The following is a 22,185-nucleotide window of genomic DNA, read 5'->3' as shown; positions in this document are numbered from 1 at the left end:
TGTGTATAACTTATATACATTATATATTTAATGTTGATATACTGTATATACACTAAATTTAGTATATACATACAGGTGACTTATTTATTTCACAGTTTTATCAAGTTTTTGATTGGTTCATATAAATTAAAGTTGGAAATTTGTATTTTTAATGGTTTGGGATATAATAATTATATCATAAGGTAATCTTTAATTTCTCTTCATAAAAATTTATAACATTGCAACAGAATATTCCATTAAATTACTTATCATAGTGCAATATATTTGATTGTAGCTTTCCATTTTCGAATGTAACATTATATTTACTACAATACATATTAAAAATATAAACGCGCTATACTTTTACATTTCAAATTATTCTGCAACTTTCTAATATTAACCTAATGAGTTTTTTATGATACCTACATGAAAGAAATTAAAAATATTTCAATTATTACATAAAAATTCGTGTTGAATCCAATTTTCTTGTGCTTAATGCTATTTGACAAATACTTAAGTTTACGTGTTATATATATTAAATTAAACTAAATTACAATTATTTAAATATGTCATGTTCATTGTTATACTAAGTTTTTAGTGAACTTTAACATGCAGAAACAAAGATATTAATGCAGGAAATCAATATTTTATTTGATTATTATTACATTCGGGTACAGGTATACTTTTCAAATAACAAAGTATGTTTACCCAACAAAAGGCCGCGATACTAACGAAAGAGACTCGTAGTGCTGACGGTACTAGTAGAAAATTTAAAAATTGAACTGGTAACCAGTACATGCAGGAAGTCTAAAAATAAAAAAGGAATCCAACTAGATTGAAAACTAGAATCAATTAAATGTTAAAAATAAAATAATTTAAATTACCTTGAAAGTTTGCAAAAATTTTGTTTTACATTCATCCAGTGGATTCGATTTACCTTCCATCAAACTCATACCTAAAACATTAAGGAATATGATAATACTATATATAATAATACTATATATAAAATTAATATATATATATATATGTGATACAGAGAAGTTGAATACAAACTGATGAAAAACAGCGTAATCAATGGCGGTGTAAGAATAAATTGATCGACCAAAAGTTTTGTGAGGACAATTTTTATAGTTTGGCCTTTATAAAATATATCCAACCATTTGTACCTGATGAAAACACAATATTGAATAATTTAATTAATTTTTAGTCGATTCTTAAACGTTAGCTTAAATGTTAATTTAAAATTAATAAATATTATGGAAAAATATGATTTCGATCGATTGATAGTAAGATACAGTAATTTTTAATGTTCATTATTTTATCATGATAATTCATGATAACATTGGCATTAACAAATACAATACAAGCAAATTTTGTACTAATGCAAATCACAAAATAGAATAAGCTCACCGAAGGTGACAAGTCGACAGAAGACCAGCGTGCCGATGAATGCAATCGTGCGATCGTCATCCAGTGGACAGACAATTTATTTCATGTTGATATTTATAATAACAAGTGTCTATGAAAGATCATCGTTATCAAAATCAAATAAAACTAACCAATTACTTGACAACTTTTTTTATATATCAATATAAGATTGATATATATATATATATAAAATTCCTTTTTTAACTTTCTAATATCAATATCAAGTGCTTTAATTTTTAATATCGTCGTCGTTATTGTTGTTGTTATTGTTATTATTTATATTCCAATTTATTTTAAATATTCAATTTCTATTTAAAGAAAAAATATATTTGTATGATTAAAAAAAATTTAGTCGTTTGATGATATTGTAATTATTAGATTAGACATTTTCAATAACAAACACAATTGCATATATATGTATAGGCACATATATAAGCACGTATGCATATGCATGCGCCTAGTACATAAAGTGCCTTACTATGTAACCAAGAAAGCATAATGTGATAGATGATAAGTGATAAAAACAGATAAATAGCATAAAGCGTTGTATGAAAAGATAAAGTGATACGTGGTACCATCCATGTAGTATAGGTCCTGCAATGAAACAACCATAAATAGCATATCGTTTAAGTTGAGCCCAATTGTAACTTCTCGATTGCGCCGAGTTATTCTCATCCAATAAACCCAACTTTTGATTAAAGTTTCTTATCCAAAGAGATAGTGGCTTCTTAATTTCAAATGTGTTCGTCTCTTCAATGTTTGCTGATACCGGTGATAACGAAAACTACAATCGCAACAATTAATCAATTAAAAACATTAACAAATATTACATAATAATATATTTTGGTGGTATAGTAGTATATATTATACCAGTAGTATATATTATACTACTATACCTTTCGTAGCTGCTTTGTCTTTCATTTTTATTGAAGAAATTTGTTTGTTATTCTGTTAACTTTCTTTATATATGTATTCATTATATGCTTCTTCTGTATATATTGTTTATTTTTTACGTAATATTATTTTTAGTTACAATATTTTCCCCGAAATTTTGATCCTTTCAATCGTATACCTTGATCGTACAAAAAGAGATATTACCTTGAATATTTTATTATAAGTTTGTTGTGCGAATTCAGCACCGGTGTAAAAAGAACCGTATATCATTGAATTGAAGAGTAATGGTCTTTTCTGCGCGGAACTTTTCAATTTTTGGAATACTTTAAATAGAGACATGATTGTGAAAAGTTTTCCACGGGTTTCCAATTTCAATTTATCTTCTGCTTTATTATCTGAAAATTGATGCGTTATGTTACATACATAAAAATGATAAGATTTTTTAATATAGATATTCAAAGAGTTTGAAACAACGAATATTATTAAGAATTCTAAAAATTCTAAAATTTAATTGTAACGAATATGGTATAATTAATTGGAACTAGAAATATGTATCTACTATACATTGCAATATTATCAGAATTATTTTCTTCTTTGTAAACTCACCGTGCTCATTGTGTAACGAAATTTATTATTATCGATCACTGAAATTTCGCTCTTTTTTCCAAAAAAGTAAATCAGCAAGTAATTAATACGTAGTTAAATTATTATTTAAGCTCTTCACTATCTAAATATAATTGCAGGAGATACATTGAAAGATGTAGGTAGAATAAGGCGAATAAGGCAAAACGGTGCCGCAATGCGGTATATTCTTACAGGTAATAAAATAGGAAAAGTTTTTCCGAGTTTTCATAAACGCAATACTAATGTAGAAATCTGGCGAATAATTCATAAATATCTTGTAAGAGGAATGCAAAAGTTAACTGTTTTAAATTTAGAGGTTTCGTAGTTTTTTTGGATCAATACCCTCTTTCAAATCTGTATACGCATTGAAATATAATACATATGTCTGTGTACGTGTTGAATAATAGTAGATAACTGTCGTCCTTCGGTACACATTTTCTAATCCGTTTCTGTTTCAAATTATCGCTTAAACTACCTACGATCTTTTTAGAATATTATACACTTTTTTATTTTACAATGATTAGAAAGTACATATTCCGAAATAATTACATAAATGCACGTATCAGAGAAAAAAACTTATAAAATTGAAAGAATATCTTTAACTTCTATCACTTTCATTGTTATTGCCAATATTTATTTACATATTGAGTAACATTTGCAGATTTTTGTAATAGTTCTCGATTAACAATAATTATATATATATAAATAATATAAATTAAATATATTATATAACACTATTATTTTTCTATATTTGTATAAAGTTATAAGACGAAGATGTACAAAGACAGATGCATGTAAATTTCAATTTGTATTATAATTTAGATAACATAAACATTCGTGCTGTAATAAATATTTTATCTTAAATAATCCATAAGTTTTCGAGCCACTCCATAATGACAAATCGACATGACAGCAGGATTCATTCAGTTTAAGTCTATTTTTCCGTTATTTTTGGACAAACTTTTTCTACATTATCGATAAAATCAAACTTAATGTAAGCAAACGAAAAAAGAATAAAATGTAAATAAAGTTAATTACTTACGTATATTTTGGATTACATCGAATATACTATTAAATATATTTTCAATTAACTGAACACGTAAAAAAGCTTTACGTTCAAAACAGCTCTTCGTCGAAGTTGCGTACACCACACACGTGTAGTCAACTATGATCACTTAGAGACAATCAAAAGCAATCACGGCTTAGTTATGTCAATTGTAACTAACTGCGCTATGTAAAATTATTTAATATCATACAATAATATAACATATTAGTTACAAATATTTGAACATTTTTAGAATTCCATAATTTAATAATTCGTGACATAAGAAAATTATGAAAAAACATTTAATACTATTGATTCTGTTATAAATATATTACAAATCATGGACAGGGTTATTCTCTCTCTCTCTCTCTTTATCATACTCTTCATAAGTAATTATATCCATATTAGTGTTAGAATATAACCAGTCTATCCAATCTTGATTTACTATTTTTTCAAAAGTATATTCTTGGAAAACTTGGCTTCTTTCTATCTATTTTACAATATAAATCATATATATTTTGACAATAAAGTATTATTCCTATTAAATGAATACTTTAAGAAACAGGTTACCTTGTGAAATCCTAATTTTTCGAACATTTTTATACTCCTTTCATTGTCAAATTTAATTTTTGCAATGTATTTAGTGACATTTAATACGCTGATTCCTAATTTGAGAAAAGTATTTTAATTTTTATTAAAATAAAAAAAGACGCATAAATGATAGAAAAAAGAGATAGTATAAAACATATACCATAAAGAAGCATTAGAATCATAGCTTCCCAACCTCTTTTTTTTCTCCTATAAGTAACATTTGCTATCATAATTTCAACTTCTGCAGTATTTGGCTGATCTGATTCGTTAAAAAATAAATTTGTATCTCCAATCATAGCTTCTAAAAAATTCATTGATATTGGTATATAATGAAAAGAATAGCGTTAAACATAGAATATAGTTTTATGTACCTATCTCGTTTCCAGATGTAGTAAAAGCAGTTTTTTCCAAAATGATAAAAGTACATTCTAAAACAAATAAAAATATATCATCACATGCATATGTTGTTTAAAAATAAAGTTACTTACTGTCTTGATCCTGATGCCATCGCTTTTGCATTTGAAATTCTTCTTCCAATGTTAACATCTCTGAACCAGTAAAATATCGTAATTCTGCAGACTTCATCCATTCATGATACCTGAAAATAAACTAATATAATACAAAATGTCAGTAATATTAAATAATTATTGAAGAATAAATTATATTAATTTGCCAACTATTTCAAAGAAACATAAGGAACGATTTAAAAATGGCGGATATTTTTGCTAGCGTAAATTGATGTCGACAATCGATAACAGGTAAACGATACCTTTCAACGTGCTTCTTCTTATACGGTACTAAAATTACATTCGACCCGATAATTTTAGTACACTCGTTGTCCCTCATGGTACAAGATTAATTAACATCAAAATTATCGAAGAAATGAGCCGATTGAGAAATTTAAAACTAAAGAGGTTACATTCGCTCTCCTGCCATATTGGATGCAGAGCTTGCAACGATATGATCTAGAATTTCGAAAAAGTAAACTTATTTTCTTCAATCTCTTTTACTATTTGTAATTTGTCAAAGAATAATTGCAGCACTGTGAAAAGTTTAATAGAAAATGGCTTACAATTTTCCGGGTGTACCAGCGGCCGCTATGCCACCAATGGGTATGCTTGAAAGTCATAACCATATACTTTACATTATAATACACTTACATTTGTCGGAACACGTATTCTTTATTACTGTATTTAAAGTTACATTTATCTTATTATAATTAAAAAAATGCTCGTACTTAAGGATACCATGTATGTCTTTAGGTATAGGACCGATGGGACCTCTTGCTCCAATCGCAGGTCCACAAAGTTTTATGGAATTGGCAGGCCAAGGATTTCCTCCTTTACCTCCACCGATACCACTGCCAGGAATGAATGATTCTCCATTAGAATTTAGTACAAATAAAAACCAACCACCGGTAGTTAGAGAAGCTTCTGAAGATAATAGTGATAAAAGAAATGAAAAAAGTGACATTCGACGTGAAAGAGAAAACCGAGACAATAGAGATAATCGAGACAATAGAAGGTTGTTTTCTTGCTTACTGTTTCACATAATTAAGTTGTAGAATTGTGTTAACATCATAATCATATTATGCATTTTTTTGTGCGCATATTATATTATACAATGTTTTTGAAGTAGATCTAGAAGTGATCGCAGCGATCGAAGGGAGCGTGACAGAGAAAGAAGGGAAGAAAGAAGCGAAAGAGATAGAAGAGAAGAACGAAGACCAGATGATCGAAACAGTATAAATTCTACCAGTAACAATAACAGTCATACTAATAATTCGAATAGTAATGAAATTCCATCATCATCAAATACTGGTAATACTCCGAATTTGGGAACACAAATGGAACAAGCAACAGGAGTTTGGGGAATGGGAGTAGGGTATCCAGTGATGGGAATGGGTCCAATGGGTCCAATGGGACCTATGATGAGTGAAATGACACTTGGGCCACATATGGGACATACTCATAGTTATGGACCTATGAGTATGGGAATGATGTCACACGATGGTAGTATGATAGGTGCACAAATATTAGGACCAGAACAAATAATGAACGATGCTGCCCAAATTATGAGTGGTGCCTTACCTCCTCCACCTACAACACCACAAGGTACCAAAGAAATTATACATTGTAAAAGTTGTACACTGTTTCCACCAAATCCAAATGCTCCACCTCCAACAACCCGTGAAAGGCCCCCAGGATGCAGAACAATTTTTGTCGGAGGTATTTTCAATTTATTCCATTTATATATTGTACACAAACTCAAAATTAATATAAAACTAATAACTTCTTGTAAATATCACGTAGGTTTGCCGGAAAATATCACGGAAACGATTATTCAAGAAATATTTGAGCGATGCGGAGAAATAACCACTTTACGACTTTCTAAAAAAAACTTTTGTCATATACGTTTCGTACTGGAGAGTAGTGTTGATGCTGCAATTTATTTATCTGGATATAGAGTTAGAATAGGATCCAGTGGTGACCCTACAAACACAGGCAGGCTTCATGTAGATTTTGCTCAGGTTTGTACATAGTGCTCAGTATCTTTTAATATATAAAAAATTAAGTAAATACATAAATACTAGTTTATTTACTTATACCGTGATAAAAAATATAGGCTAGGGATGACCAATATGAATGGGAATGTAGACAACGTCAACTACAGAGAGAACAACGCCACAGAGAAAGAGTTGAAAAAGAAAGACAGAGGGCACCATCCAGTCCTCCTCCAGTAGTACATTATACAGATCATGAAGCATCAAATATTTGCGAGAAAATTAAGCAGGACGATACATTTATGAAAGCGGTGCAAGTAAGTAATTATCACTGTGAACGTATTTATTATGTAAAATATTTTAAGCGTTGTTAAGCATTTCTGCAGACTAAAACTTTTGAATTCCAGAAAACGCGTTCTGTCACGTTACAAAACAAGCGCATTAAATCATTCCAGGTTGTCGTAACATGGCTCGAGCGTGGAGACTGCACCAAACGCAACGCTAACACCTTTTATTCGATGATTCAGTCAACGAATTCTCACGTTCGAAGGTTACTCACAGAAAAAGTCGCATACGAAGAGGAACTTCAGAAGGCAAAGGAACTTATGAAAGGAAGGATGCAAGGACTCTTAATACAATGTACGTTTTTATAAACTATATACATGTTTATATATATATTTTTTTCTATAACATGGCTCTGTACCACTGTACATTATTTATGTACACAAGAGCAAATCTACATACATATTGCTTTACCTGGTAAGTTTTTTTACCATAAAGTAAGGGTCCTAAAATTCTTTAAGTATTCGATACGAGAAATGATAAAATGCGGTTGCGTCAGAATTTCGCTTATCTTGTAATAACAGAAGTGCGTACTTTCTGTTCTTGTATATCTAGTAAATTCTTAGCTACTACCTATTGGCTAAATTAGACTACACATACATATGTAATAAATGCAGAATTTATTGTTATAATAATCGTAAAAGTACGTCACTTTTGATATTAAAGATTCTGACATTTTCAATGGCAAATACATGAAATTAAATAAAATTTTTAACTTTGAAAGTTACATCGTCGGTCGTTTTGTATCGAATCTCAATTGTGGAAAAATTTCATTCTTATTAAGATCAGAACATCAGATGTATTGTAAGAAATTTATTATGTAACGAGTGTATTGTGGTCAATGCACGATCGGGACAACTCGATAGAAGGATCAAAGACAGTAGGAGAAAATAAGGTGGGTGAAGATATCCTGTCTTCTGATTCTAGGCTCTGATGATTGAACAAAAGAGCACAAATACTACAAAAATTCATTTTATAGAAACATAGTGTACCTAAAAATTGCATGCTTGCAATGCTAAGGATTAAGGGTGATGGGCTAAACATTCGTTGCGGAGATGACATTATGCTATGATTCTCAATATGGTATATTAATCTATCAGTTAACCTGATGTAGCAATTTTATATGAATACGATTATAATACAAGTAGTCGAGAAATAGCTTAGTGTATTATTTAGTGCAAAATAAGACATGTGGAATCGTAGCGTAAGATCATCGTTTTAACGTCGGAAGCCTCTACATGTTGTAAGTTGTTAGGAAAATAGTGCAGATTTTCTTAAAGAAAACAAGCACTAATCGTGATCCATTGAAAAGACTGATTGGCAGCCGAATTGCAACACCTCTGATAAGGATCCCTGATCGACGGTGAAAGCAGTTTTTGAAAATATTATACTTGGATAAGTAATTCCATGATTATTTTCTATTGCTTTATTTGCTATATAGAAGATTTTTCTAAAGACAAAAAAAGTGAGAAATAAGAAATATTCAAATAACATTAAAATCACAAATGTATTTTGAAAAGAAACGTTCGAATTTAAAAGATATAGAAAAATTGTTGAAGGGGGTACAGATAACACTTGCGATACTGTAACTGAATATTGCAAAGAATATGTTAAAAAATGTGTATAAATTACATGACACACGCGTATATACACTAGATGATTTTAACGAGAGTTACGTATTAGATCAACACGAATGTAGAGTTTAAAGCAGGGTATACAACAGAAGATTTGTTGTGTTTTTGTATGCAACATGCGACCATGTCATCAACAGTCAGTCAGATTGAACGCGTCTTTACTGCGGCCAGCCACAAGAAGGTCTGGGATCACTTCACAAAGGCTCAACGGAAGAACATCGAAATGTGGAAGAAACAATCCTCGGTATGTATTTGCATTCCCATGTTAGTAGCCCGTGTCCAGTATGTTACTTTTTTTACAATTAGACAACAGTAATCATCGACAAAGTCTTACGAGTCACAAAGCGCTTCTTTATGCGAATGCACGTTCATCCATACGCCAGGCACACGCGTTTTGCAAACACATTTTTTCAAAAAGGAAGGTAAGTAGTGATCAAAGAGTATGAATGACTTTGTTGCGTCTTGTCAGACATACTCTATACAAACAATGTATAATTGATGTTTAAACTTTTTGGGAATTATGGAACATGAAAGGTAAAGAATAGACTTTTTCATTTGAATTGGCCAGGTACCATTGACTGGAGTTTAAACAGGTAACAATCGAACCAACAACAATTTCTAATCTAAAATATAATTTTCACTTTTATTAAGCGGATTTCTCATCTTACGCTAATACAAATGAAAATATGAGAACAAGGACATAGATATATAGTTAAGAAATAAATCTATTCATTTTTGTATTTTAAAGATAGGTATGCTTGATCGAGACACATACAACCCTTACACACGTATACACAAAGGCATATCATATATGCCTTACTATACTTGTTTCCTTATTAGTTTGTTCTTTAGTTTGTTTACTTCTTTATTTATGTAAACTATTCTATGAAATTTTATTCAGGTAAGCATCTTTTGGGTGATTTCTGAAAACATCAATTTTTATTTAAGAAGTAAACTGTCGTCATCCATTATAAGAATTATCTTATGTGCATAATATTTAAACTGACTTTTACATTATAGAAATGCATTTTTTGAAATACATTAGATTATGAGAAATGGTTAAAGTTAAAACTACATTCTATCAACTTTTTACCTATAGTGATATTACAAAAAAAAACAGATATATACATACATATGTATGTGTACATATATATAAATATATATATCTATATATATACACACACACATACATATGTATGTATAGGCATGTTTTTTGATGTTGTCTTTATTGATAAATTTGAATAGGGATGAACTCAGTGATGATTTTTCATTGCAATAGGAGATTAAAGCAGTACAACTGGAAGAATCTCTAATGGAAGGTGAAGGAGAAATGGAAGTTTCTGACTCAGAAGAGGAACCACAACGCAAAAAAACACGCAATCAATCGGATGCACATGATGATATTGAAAGATTACAAGTATTAAAGGAGGAGAATGATAGTCTTCGGTGTCAATTAGAGGCATATAAAAATGAAGTATGTGATGACTTTGATTTAATGTTTAAGTTGTAATGCGAGAAAATCGTTATAAAGAAAGAGAAACAGTAAAACAAACAAGAATACATTTTTATTTTATTTTGTAGGTAGATTTACTAAAATCCGAAACAAAAAGTGAAATAGATGCGAAGGATAAACAAATGAAGATGTTGCAACAAACTTTAAAAGGCATGCAGGAACAATTGATGCAATCAAGGAAACAGCAAGCACAAGATGACCAGAAAATTAAAGATTTAACTGTGAAACTGAATGCCACGAAAAAAGAAGAACCTCGTGAGAGCGAGATTATAACGTTAGATAAAGATGATGACGTCAGTGAGGAGCCCCGAACTCCAAAGCAATTAGTCTTAACGTCTAACTTCGTACAAATTACCCAGAAGGATGCCAAGCTGATAGGTAGTTTCCATGAATCATTCTATGAATTTCCAACTATTTCAAATATTATTTATTTGATAAATACATTTTTTATGATTATAGGATTAATAGCAACCTTTTTACATATTCATCCATTTGGTGCAAGTGTAGATTATTTATGGTCCTATTTACAAAAAATGGAACCAGGTATTAAACCCAATGAAGTAGAAGCACTGATGCAACGATTTCCTCAAGTATTTAAACAGGACTTATTCGGAATCGGAGCGAACATGGAAAGGCGTTGGCAATTTTCAGGTTTTAATGTTTACCGTAATCACTGATTCATATGTATCAATGATTATCTTTGAGAAAATTAATAAGATATCTATTAAAGGATTTTGTAATATCATGTTATGGTGTCTTGTCATGTTAATTTTCATTGTGATACTTATAATTCTTGTAGCGAGACTTTACTTCGCAATGTCGTCCTTAAGCAAAACACTTGTAAATAAAATTAAGCAATTTCAAACAATCTAAAAGAAAATGACTGTATTTTTGTTTTAAAGCTTAATGGCAACATATTACTTAATAATATAAAAATTGATTTCGGATTTCTCATAAAAAGATTCATAAAAATGAATATATCATTGACGTAAAATGAAATTCGAATTAATCTTACCTCAAGTGGTATTAATTTAAAATAACAATAAAAATATAAAAATTTAGGAAACTAAAGTTTTATGTTGAGTTTTCAAGTATAATTTTTACAATTAATGCAAATAAGACGAAAAATGGTTAGTTTCCTATTAAATATTAATTTTATTAAATTTATCCTTAAGTGAAATAAGGCTCTACTTATTACCAAACAAATTATTTTTATACTATTTTTTATCTCTTGATTTTCAAATTATTTAAAAATCAATTATTTATGTACATATTTTCAAATACTTTCGATGTACACATACGAACAGTAATCATACTTTCAATTTAGTAGGTAAATGATTAATTGTAAAGCATTTTATCGAAAATGGTATTTTATTAAAACAAATAAACTACATTTATATAACTTATAAAAATCAAGGTATTTATATTTAAAAAATTATAAAGTGCAATATTGGTGCCAAGTAAATGTATAAAAATATTATAATTTCAGCGAAATTGCTTATATATATATCACTAAAAATTGAATTTAAATAATAATTACACAATTTATCTAAGCTTTCATTTCAATTGGGTCTTATTGATAAAATCTCTTATTCTCTTTAGCGTGCACTAAACCGTATGTATATAAGTGCATACATGTATATGTGCATAAGTGCATATGTATGTACAGTATCATCAACATAACTTGAAACCTTCAAAAATGACAACATGGTCACATGTACGCTTATTAACAATCAAACACGTTGTTGTTAAAACTATAATTAATTATAGAAGAGAACGCAGAGGGAGTTTGGTATCACTGACCACTATAGCGCATGATTTTTACTTGAAAAAAATATGTATAATGTTACTATTCACATTTTTAAAAACATCATGACACTTTTTCTACTTCCTTCGGTATTCTTTACAACTCGGACATTTTCTTCTACGTTGCAAGTTGTGTTTAAAATTTGTTAATAATTATTTTGTACAAATTAACCGCTATCATTCGATTTTGGATTGTTTTATTATGTATCAAGAATGAGAAACAAGTAAGATACAATTTACCACAAGTTTAAAAAATAGAATTTATTTTAAATATTGTCATATTCAGTATCATTTTGATCGTAAGAATCTCGACAATCCAATTAAAACAATCTCATAGCAATAAAGTAAAAAATATAGAAACTTTATTTTTCTTTTTCCTAGTTGCAAAAAATTATTTTTCCCTTCTTTATTTATCAATCATTGTGTGATTGCCGGGACATATCATAAACATCGGAAAATGTTTCCAGCGATCAATTCCATAAAATAGTAGAAATAGCTCATATCCATTTGAAGGGACAAATTCGTTTATTTAAAAAAATTTTGTGCTGGCTATACTTTGTTCAACGAAAATAACTAAGTCAGGAGCGTATTTATGAATTTCGGATACTGTGCCACTTTTTCGACGGAATTTGTATAAAATGAGTATAATAGACACAAAAGTGCCTTGTTAATTTCTTATATATATATATAAAACAAATAATGCAATAAATAACATATACTTACAACATATTATCTCGATGAGTATTCTCATCAAGATCTCAAAATCACACCATCATTCACATCATCTCAAAATTAACAGAGTTTTTATGTAGGATCACTCGGTATAGCGATCGCAAAATTGTATCTGATAAGTCAGTGAAAATACTTTGCTCAAAGAACAATCTTTTTTTCAAACGATAGAAGTTCTTTTTTATTTACTTTTTATTTTACTATCAATTCTCGCATTGAGAATTATAAGTAATTTACTCTGACGTGGCGCAGGGACATGGCTAATTATTTATAATAAGTTAATACTTATTATAGAAAAGTATAATTTATAAATAATTATTATAAATAAGTAAATATTGCTTAATGTAAATATCTACTTAAATCTTGTGCTTAGGTCTAACGGGTAGTGTTTTTTAGCCTGCGGATCTGATCCGACGTGTTAAGTAATTTAGTAATTAGAGGGTTTCGATGTTTGATGACTCTTTTGCTATATCTATTGCTATATTTTGATATTTCTTCTTTGACTGTGGGTATCTTGAGGTCGCGATGTACTGCTTCATTGGTGACATACCAGGGTGCATTTAAATATTTTAAAATTTAGCTGTGTGAATAACTTCTAAATAAATTTCATAATGCGACTTGCTATATCTCACTTGCTTCTTTGTTTTCCATTCTTGACAAATTTATAGCAGATCGATCAGTCAGATAATAACAATCGGAGAGGAAATTTCCTCTCTGTAGCAATCAATTTGTACAAAGTTAACAAATTTTAAATTACAACGTAAAAGAAAATGTCAAAATGGTTAAAAATGGAAAATACCGAACGAAGTAGAAAGAGGTCATGATGTTTGTAAAAATGCAAGTAGTGACATTGTTCGTATATTTTTTTTTTATTCAATTTAAAGGTTATGGGTTTATTCTAGCTTATACCCCGATTGTAGACAGATTTTACGAGTAAACATGTGTCATAATGACCAATGACACCAAACTCCCGCTATGTTCTTGTCTATAACTAATTCTAGTTCTAGCCGCAACTTATAGATAGCGCGTATCATATTTTGATTGGAGTAATAAGTTTACGAAGTACAGTCTTATACACATGTTTGGAAACTACAGTGGAAGGGGTAAGATTACTAATGTCAAGCGTTGTGCTTTACAAATCGGCCACCATAGAACGCTGCTTTGAGAAGTTAGGATTCCGTATGTAATGCCATCTTCCTGTGAAATTATTGAAGGAATTTAAGAAATTTAAAATAAGCCCTTAAACATACTCAATGACTAAACTAAACTAATTTTCATCTATCTTTTACCATCTATTTAAAGTAAGTATGTACATCCACAGTATTTCATTTGATATAGAAAAATGTTGTTTAAATAAATATTAATTATGAATTATTTTATTATGAAATATATATTATTATTTCCAACAAAAACGTTTAACAAAATTACAGCTTCCAAATCAATCATATGCACATACATTTGACGCGTATATTGGAAAGTAAACTTGTTTTTCTCTATTTTTTAAAGGATTAAAAAAATTGTGTAACTATTAACACTATCTATAATATATGTAAATAATGTCATCATCAAAATATTATTCATGATTGAAACATTTCAATATAATTAAATTTTTTATTGAAAAAGCAAAATTACTGTATAATTTTAGAGTTTACAAAGATTTTTAATAAGGAGAAAGATTTTGTGTTATATAATATTCATTAGACAATAGTTAGATACAAAATAATAATAATATAATTAAGATAATCATATAGACCGCCGTTTCTTCCTTCCATTAGTCTGGTACTTGGTCCGCCATGAGTGCAGTTTACGACATCATTAAGGAAAGAGAAAAAGAGACAGAAACAATAAGGTCCGGGCTATTTTTACATGATGACTACGAATTCTACCTTTTCAATTGAAGCGCTTTGCTGCAGACAAATCAACCAATATCATCCGGTTACTAAGAGCTTTATCCCCATCCCGGAGTTTCCAGATTTGTATATGACCGTGGTATGAAGTGTACATGTATGTGGCCATTTCCTAAGTCTCGCCAGCGCGGGTTTTGATCTAAGTGAATAACCTTTATATATGTACATAGAATTAACAAAACATAAATATTATTTGAGATTATCGTCTTGAAGACAAGTAAGTAACTTAATGTTTTTAGGTTATGTAATCTACTCATATTTGTCCTTTGTACTTGACTGTCTCCAGCAATGATGATGTCTTATGTGCATACATATGTGACGCTATAATCCGAAATGATGGATTTAATGAATTATTATGATATACTTGGTTGTACCAAGGAATCAACATTTGAAGACATAAAATGTGCATATCGTGCATTAGCTTTGAAGTTTCATCCAGATAAAAATGCAACTGATGCAAATGATAGTATAAAATTTCAATATGTGTTAAAAGCTTGGCATGTTCTGCGCGATCCAAAGTTGAAAGAAGAGTATGATGCCATACTAAAGCAAGAAGAATTAGATTTGGAAAATATTTTAATATATGCAAAAATATGGGCGAATGAATTGGAAGAAATGGATAATAATAAAGATATGTTGTTTTATCAATGCAGATGTGGGGGGTTATATTGTATCGAGAAGCAACAAATTCAAAAGAAAAATCAGATGATACACGTTCCTTGTTCGGAGTGTACTTTTTTTTCTATCATTGAAACATAATACTTGTATGTAACAGCCATTGACATTAGGACAGACACAAGGTGAAAAACATGTAATTTAAAATGCAGCAACATTTTCTATTTCTTATAAAAAATGATACAACAGATAACACATCATTACAAATATAAACTATTGAGCAATATACAAATAAAAACACGATCCTTAAAATATCCTAGGTTCAATAATAAAAATTGCATTTACATAAATCGTGTCTTGCATTAATAATTGAATTTACAAGACTTATTGTCAATCAGAATTAACTGTTTGTATAGCTTATGCAATTTCTGTAATGATAGAGTTTGTATAAAAAATTAATTTACTATAAAAATCTATAAATTTGTAACTTATTACATATTTCTTAATATTTCTTACTTTGGAAAAATTTGTAATTTAATTATGTTTATTCTTGCATGATAACTGATTTTATGTTATTCAGTTGATTCGTGCATATTGCACAGGATAAATTTGCAACTCTTATTATTGCACCATGGCAAAACCAGACTTGTTACTAATGTCGAAATCAATATTTTATTTAAATATAGACAATCCAATTAAATTACTATCACGAATATTCGATTAACCCTGGTTGTTTAATCGGCAAACAATAAATAGCGAATGACTTTTGAACATGTTACGCATGGAAAATTAATCAAATACTATAATGGTAAGTATTTGACAATGAGCAGATACAAGCGCATAAACTTTTTTGTATTATTATATTTATATAATCATTCTTCATAATTATATTTGTAGAATGACTATAGAAATAACAAAACATCTATATTGTTTTACAATATAGAATAACTAAAAAAAAGTGTAATAAAATTTTTCTATACAATAATTTCATCTTGCATGTATGCTTTATACATTATGAACAAATTATATATTATTTTCTTCTTGCAACGTATATGTAGTTGTATTTATAAGATTCAAAAGAGAGAGAGAAAGAGAGAGAGAGATGCAACATATTCTGCGTGTATCTTTAAGAAATCTCTATTTTATGTTTTACAATTTAAGGACCCTTGTAACGTGTAAAACATAACTAATTACTGAAATTTTCTTCTGAAAAATTTTCTTCTTTTTCTTTCTACCTGAAGTTAAAACATGAATAGTTCTTTCCTCTACGTAACACGTTCCCTGATATTCTGATTAACCAGTAACATAAGAAACTGGTCCAAGTTCCAATGTAATATAACATTATTATTAATAATGTAGTAGAAATCGCTATGATTCCTCCAAAACATATTTTTGAGTTAAAAAATTAATCGTGATTTATATAATTGTATAATTTTGTACGAACAATTTAGATGATAGAATAAAAACTGATACAAATAAAACAAAGTGAATAAAAAGCAACAGCGTTCATTTCGATAAAAAGTCATTAAATATTGATTATATCATCCAATAAATTATGCACAATTCCCATGATTAATTTAATTAACATAAATGGAAAATTTAAATAAGCTATATAAAGTACAGCAAAGAAGAACTTATTGTACAAAGGATATTTTTACCATTATTTTCTTTTCTTTTTCTCTCATCTTTTCATTCCTTTTATTTAGATCTTTTATTTATTTTTTTCTTCCTTTTCTGTTTCTTTTTTTTTCAAAATGTGAGATTCTTTAAGCAATTTTTTTGTCTATAAGCTTGACAAATATGGTACGAAATTTTTCTTTTTCTGTAATTTAAAAATACTTTCCTAAACGCCCATACAAATCGTTATGTGGAGTTAATGTTCATAGTGGGCTATCTCCCATGTAAATTACTAGCGATTTCTTTTAAATTTTATAACAGCAGTAATACAGTAATACATTTATAAGCTCCTCGTTCTCCATAATTTGTTGAGTCTTTAAAATCTCATATTTGTACACCACGATTAATACACTCCATAATTAATATAATTAATGCCTTCGGTTTAAATGTTCTACCACTTTGGAGATCATTTATAACAACTACCGATTCAGTGTCTGACTTTTTACGATCTCTCTTCAAATTTTCGACATACATTCTTATCACAATCACACCATGTAATACATGTATCATTGTACAGTAGATTGGTTATGCTACCTAGTTAGAGTATGTACAGAGGTCGTAGAAGAGGGCAGTTTTATCCACTGAAAAGTGCACTATTTTACCTCTACATCAAAATCGAGAACGAGAAGTTTGGTCTCCTCCGTTCCGTTACGGCTACCTACTGCACACACCAGTTTTGTATCACTTGCACGTATCCTCCACACAACACCACCACTTCCGCCGCTTTCCAAAGCGACCAAGTTTCTTATAAAATCCCCTAAACACATGATAAAAACCTTAGGAATTCGTCAAAGGAATTCAGGAAAAAATAAAGAAGAGAAAGGCAGTAATGCAGTAAGGAAAAACGCACCAGTTTTAACATCCCACAGTTTAACTGTACCATCATCCGATGAAGTAATTACAAAATGGCTGTTGAACTGAAGGCAAGTGACAGCAGACTGATGCTTATTTGGACCAGACAAGGTTTGAAGGCAGTGACCACTAACAATATCCCATACTTTAACAGTTGAATCTGCATTTCCAGATACTAAGATATTATTGCGCAATTCCATTCCAGAAGTGAGCGACTGATGTCCCATTAATGTATGTCTACATGCACCAGTTTCAACTTCCCATACTCTTATGCTTGTATCCAAAGAACCGCTAACAACATGTACACCATCAAACTAATAAGAAGAAAGAAAGAAAAGAGTGCATTAACACTTCTTGATATATAATATCTATGTGTAAACAAATTTAGTGCTGTCCAAGGTATGTCTTAAAGTTTTGTAGATGTAGAACTGTTTGTCCAATGAAATGACAATATGTAAAGAGAGCCAAAATTTTATTACAAATAATTATTTCAATTGTGAACAGCATCAGTTTAAAAAATATTATAAATTACATATTTTTCTTAATATTAGATTGCCCGAAAAGTTTCTTTCGTTTTATAAGGAAATAATAGACGCACAATGTTTTTTTGTTTTATATTAGTTTATTCAATTATTCACGAACATTCAATTCAATAAAATAGTATAAAACAGAAATTGTCGTTCATCTATTATCACCTTATGAAATGAAAGAAACTTTTCGGACAACCTAACATACATTATATATTGTATCGCATTAGTCCATGTATTACTTTTGTATAATTCGTATATACAGTTTAATTAACGCTTACTTGGAGAGAATAAACACGATTTGTATGTCCTTGTAAAGTATGAAGGCACTCCTCGCGTTCTGGATTCCAAACCTTAACCATATAATCGTAGGCTCCACTGACTACTAATTTTCCATCATATTGCACACATCTAACAGCTGCCAAATGGCCCACAAGCACGTGTAAACATTCGCCAGTATCCACTTGCCACACCCTTAAAGTCGCATCTCTACTACCACTGACTACTTTATTACCATGTAGATGCATACACCTCACCGTTGATGTATGTCCATATAAAGTATGAATGCACAGACCAGTTTCAGCATTCCATACTTTCAAAGTACGATCTGTACTACCACTAATTACAGTAGTACCGGACATTTGAGAAGACCATACACCACCAGTATGTCCAACTAATGTTCTTAAACACTGTGAAAAAAATATAAATTACAAAAAAATGTTATATGAGGATTTTCTATCTTATTTCCATAATTATATTCTTTAACTTACTTTGCCTGTAACGGCGGACCATACTTTAAGAGTATTGTCATCAGAACCACTTACTATACGATTACCAGAGAACTGAAGACAAGTAATGACATGATCATCGTGTCCTTTTAAAACCTTTGGTGTACGAATAGGTTTCGTTCTCCAATTCATTTTTATATTATGTTGTCTCATATATGCTTGTTTCCATGGGGATGAACAATTACCGGAATTTCTACCATTCTTACGTTTTATTTGAGGCAGATCCTTCAAATCTTCTATACCAGCTGCTCTGCATTTCTCTTTCCATAGTAGATTATCGTCCGCAAGAAATCGCCAATTACGGCATGTTTGAGCGGCACGTAAGAGATCCCTGGGTTCTAGGAAAGCTAATACCGACAAAGCCAACTCTTTTGGCAACAACGATATAAAGTCCCTTTGAAATTGAGGTTCAATAACCTGCATCATATGTCGTACCTGTGTTGGTTCACACCGTTCAATTAATTCATCTATAGCAAGCATTCTCTCTGCATTTGACCATCTCTGAAGTTAGAAGCAATATCTTTAGTGTTTAAACAATTAAAAAAAAGAAAAAAGAATTTTTTTGATCAAACTACTTAAGTTTCTTATACCTGAAACTGAAGAAGCCAATTACTCATTTCTGGCGGAGGATTATCTTTCGTTGGAATAACACATCTCATATGTTTACTTTTATCATCCAATTTCTTAACAATCCTGCAAATAAAAAAACTCATGTACCACAAGCTATTTCCTTTTGAATTCAAATTGCATTTCTCAATGCTTTTTTTTAAATTATACTTACATCGAATGGGATTTGTCCTCTGGATTAAGTTTCTTACAAGGTAAACTAGATTCAGTATCACTTTTGCGCTTCCTTTGTGGCTGAACAACATCCAAAGGAACGCAGGTATGTAAAATGGGACTATGTACTCGTTGTGAAAATGATTGTGGTTGAGATGATGAAAGCGAACATGTATTACTACCAAGATCAGGTTCACACTCTGCATCGCAAAATATTCCTGTATCACTGATCTAAAATTAAATTAACCTGGCTGTATTGAGGTGTAAATCTTTTATAATGTGGCGTAGTTCACATAAAAATAACTCACTTCACTTTCTTCTTCACTACTGTCATCTTCATCTTCTTCAGCATCTTCCCCGTAATCCTCTGATTCTTCATCTTGTGCTAATAGAGAATGCATAGGTTCTAAAGAACTAGGTCCTGGAACACCTTCAATGCCCTCTATAGGACTTGGACTTGTACCACCTGGTTTATTATCAGTTATTTTATTAGACGATGAAGAAGGGACAGACATCACTGGCTTATGTCCAATATATATTATCTGGATATAAAAAAAATTGTTTTATCTTCTTTTTATAACAGAAGTAATTGTATTACTTCTAATGTACATAATAATTTAAAATCAATTATGTATAATATAAAAATTTATGGAAACAAATTATGCATATAGCTTAAGATTTGTGGTATCTGTATTTTCATAAAAAATGATTTTCTTGTATGTAGTATCTCAAATTATATTTTTAATACTTTATATGTATAAGGAGTTATGTTAAATATTTCCATTTAATAGATTATGACCTGTGAATTTGAGCAGCCTGAAAATTGATTAATTTTTGTAATAAAAGATTGTCTCAGTATATATCTAAGTATATGTTACTTTATAATTGACATTTTATCTATTGTCTAATATAAATGAATGTAAATTTGAAATATAAAATTACCAAGAAATTATAAATTATAGAACTTGGGAGAAGAGAAATTAAATGGAAATTGGATTGGTATTTTAATGTCTTTTTCATAAGATTTTTTAATTGAAGAAGAAATTTAAGCAAAGTATTAATAGCATTTTACTATCAATTATGTTCACGGAAAAAAAAAATAATATTCGAAAGTATGCAAAACTCCTAACCTTAGACGAATCCTAAAACCAAGTTACATTTGGAACATAGCCTAGAATAATAAAAGGAAGGACCGGTTAGCCACACCCTTAATTTTCATTAGATTTTCACAAGAAGCAAATAAATAAAATAGAATGTTAGGGTTGAACAAACAATTCATACTTAGATCAAACGTTTTTCCTCAGTGGCTTCCTTATTGTAAAACTACTATACGACGATGATCCAAGTTTCTTAGTTTCGATTACTGTTTCTATCATATGGTGGCGGTACGCATTTTTCGTATGTCGGTATTTTGATAGGTTAGAATAGAATAAAGTTATTTTTTGGGCTAAAGATTTAGGCCAACACAAATGTTGAAACAAAAATAAGTAATAGGTATAAACACAGAAAAAGATCCATCGGTAGCTCTCGGTAGCTCCGAGGTTTTTATCTCTTCGGACTCGGTGCTTCGTAGACAGGTAGCTGTTGCACATGCGTTCCCGTTTATAAGCCGCATATTCATTGCTGTCCTGTGATACGTATGAATTATACCATATTTTTCACAAACATAAAAATCCAGAATCTAGACAGTAAAATTAACAATCAATCCCGGTACATTCTCCTCTCGTCTTCAGAATCTTCAGTGATCAAGGAAAGCACTTTCAAATTCAAAACAATAGTCAAGTCAAATACTTATTTATTTTGAATTACTGGCCTTTTATTTTTCGTTTATAAAACTTTCATATATCTATACAAAACAATTTGTAAAAATTCGTTTGAAGATATTTATAACAATCTCTATAATATTATTTGTATATTTTACATATATACATATGTACTTAGGTAAGTACAT

At 29.8% G+C, this 22,185-nt stretch overlaps 3 protein-coding genes and 1 non-coding gene across 18 annotated transcripts; 2 read left to right on the top strand and 2 right to left on the bottom strand.

Annotated features, from left to right (window-relative positions):
- Window positions 1-605: 605 nt before the first annotated feature.
- Window positions 606-5,469, bottom strand: LOC100648977 (N-acetyltransferase 9-like protein). 8 transcript variants are annotated; one of them, XR_007224577.1, is made up of 7 exons: window positions 5,331-5,469; window positions 5,050-5,159; window positions 4,933-4,989; window positions 4,722-4,862; window positions 4,541-4,635; window positions 4,306-4,456; window positions 2,626-2,696 (listed from the first exon to the last, which is right to left on the bottom strand). XR_007224577.1 is itself a non-coding variant. In XM_048407153.1 (7 exons), exons 2-7 carry the CDS (start codon window positions 5,144-5,146, stop codon window positions 2,693-2,695), a joined length of 549 nt encoding a protein of 182 aa, XP_048263110.1. In that variant the 5' UTR covers window positions 5,147-5,170; window positions 5,331-5,469; the 3' UTR covers window positions 2,626-2,692. The 8 variants fall into 8 exon arrangements, 7 of the variants coding, with proteins under 7 accessions (XP_048263108.1, XP_048263109.1, XP_012165211.1 ...); XM_048407153.1 differs by having other exon boundaries at window positions 4,306-4,460; window positions 5,050-5,170; XM_012309824.3 differs by having other exon boundaries at window positions 4,306-4,460.
- A 63-nt stretch (window positions 5,470-5,532) lies between these two features.
- Window positions 5,533-11,433, top strand: LOC100648862 (ecto-NOX disulfide-thiol exchanger 2). Of its 2 annotated transcripts, none has more exons than XM_012309825.3 (10): window positions 5,533-5,673; window positions 5,824-6,085; window positions 6,200-6,789; window positions 6,874-7,091; window positions 7,187-7,381; window positions 7,520-7,703; window positions 9,178-9,284; window positions 10,320-10,514; window positions 10,622-10,931; window positions 11,013-11,433. In XM_012309825.3, the coding sequence occupies exons 1-10, from the start codon at window positions 5,625-5,627 to the stop codon at window positions 11,228-11,230; spliced, it is 2,328 nt and encodes a 775-aa protein (XP_012165215.2). In that variant the 5' UTR covers window positions 5,533-5,624; the 3' UTR covers window positions 11,231-11,433. The 2 variants fall into 2 exon arrangements, with proteins under 2 accessions (XP_012165215.2, XP_048263095.1); XM_048407138.1 differs by having other exon boundaries at window positions 7,472-7,703.
- A 2,741-nt stretch (window positions 11,434-14,174) lies between these two features.
- Window positions 14,175-18,987, top strand: LOC100648512. Of its 4 annotated transcripts, XR_007224579.1 has the most exons (5): window positions 14,223-14,389; window positions 14,864-15,212; window positions 15,282-16,418; window positions 18,069-18,250; window positions 18,345-18,987. It is a non-coding gene; the product is annotated as an uncharacterized LOC100648512 (transcript). The 4 variants fall into 4 exon arrangements; XR_007224580.1 differs by having other exon boundaries at window positions 14,226-14,389; window positions 18,069-18,987; XR_007224581.1 differs by lacking the exons at window positions 18,069-18,250; window positions 18,345-18,987 and adding an exon at window positions 16,508-17,106 and having other exon boundaries at window positions 14,226-14,389.
- On the bottom strand, window positions 17,297-21,914 carry LOC100648093 (F-box/WD repeat-containing protein 7). 4 transcript variants are annotated; one of them, XM_012309814.3, is made up of 9 exons: window positions 21,516-21,914; window positions 21,365-21,405; window positions 20,543-20,776; window positions 20,236-20,465; window positions 20,045-20,147; window positions 19,437-19,955; window positions 18,948-19,355; window positions 18,138-18,453; window positions 17,297-18,044 (listed from the first exon to the last, which is right to left on the bottom strand). In XM_012309814.3, the coding sequence occupies exons 3-9, from the start codon at window positions 20,747-20,749 to the stop codon at window positions 17,881-17,883; spliced, it is 1,947 nt and encodes a 648-aa protein (XP_012165204.1). In that variant the 5' UTR covers window positions 20,750-20,776; window positions 21,365-21,405; window positions 21,516-21,914; the 3' UTR covers window positions 17,297-17,880. The 4 variants fall into 4 exon arrangements, with proteins under 4 accessions (XP_012165204.1, XP_012165206.1, XP_012165205.1 ...); XM_012309816.3 differs by having other exon boundaries at window positions 20,543-20,700; window positions 21,516-21,913; XM_012309815.3 differs by lacking the exon at window positions 21,365-21,405 and having other exon boundaries at window positions 21,516-21,913.
- Window positions 21,915-22,185: the final 271 nt, after the last annotated feature.

Source organism: Bombus terrestris, chromosome 7 (genome assembly GCF_910591885.1).
Source record: "Bombus terrestris chromosome 7, iyBomTerr1.2, whole genome shotgun sequence".
In the NCBI taxonomy this organism is placed as follows: Eukaryota; Metazoa; Arthropoda; class Insecta; order Hymenoptera; family Apidae; genus Bombus; species Bombus terrestris.
Note: the sequence above shows the minus strand (reverse complement) of the source record. Positions and strands in the feature narration are given on the sequence as shown.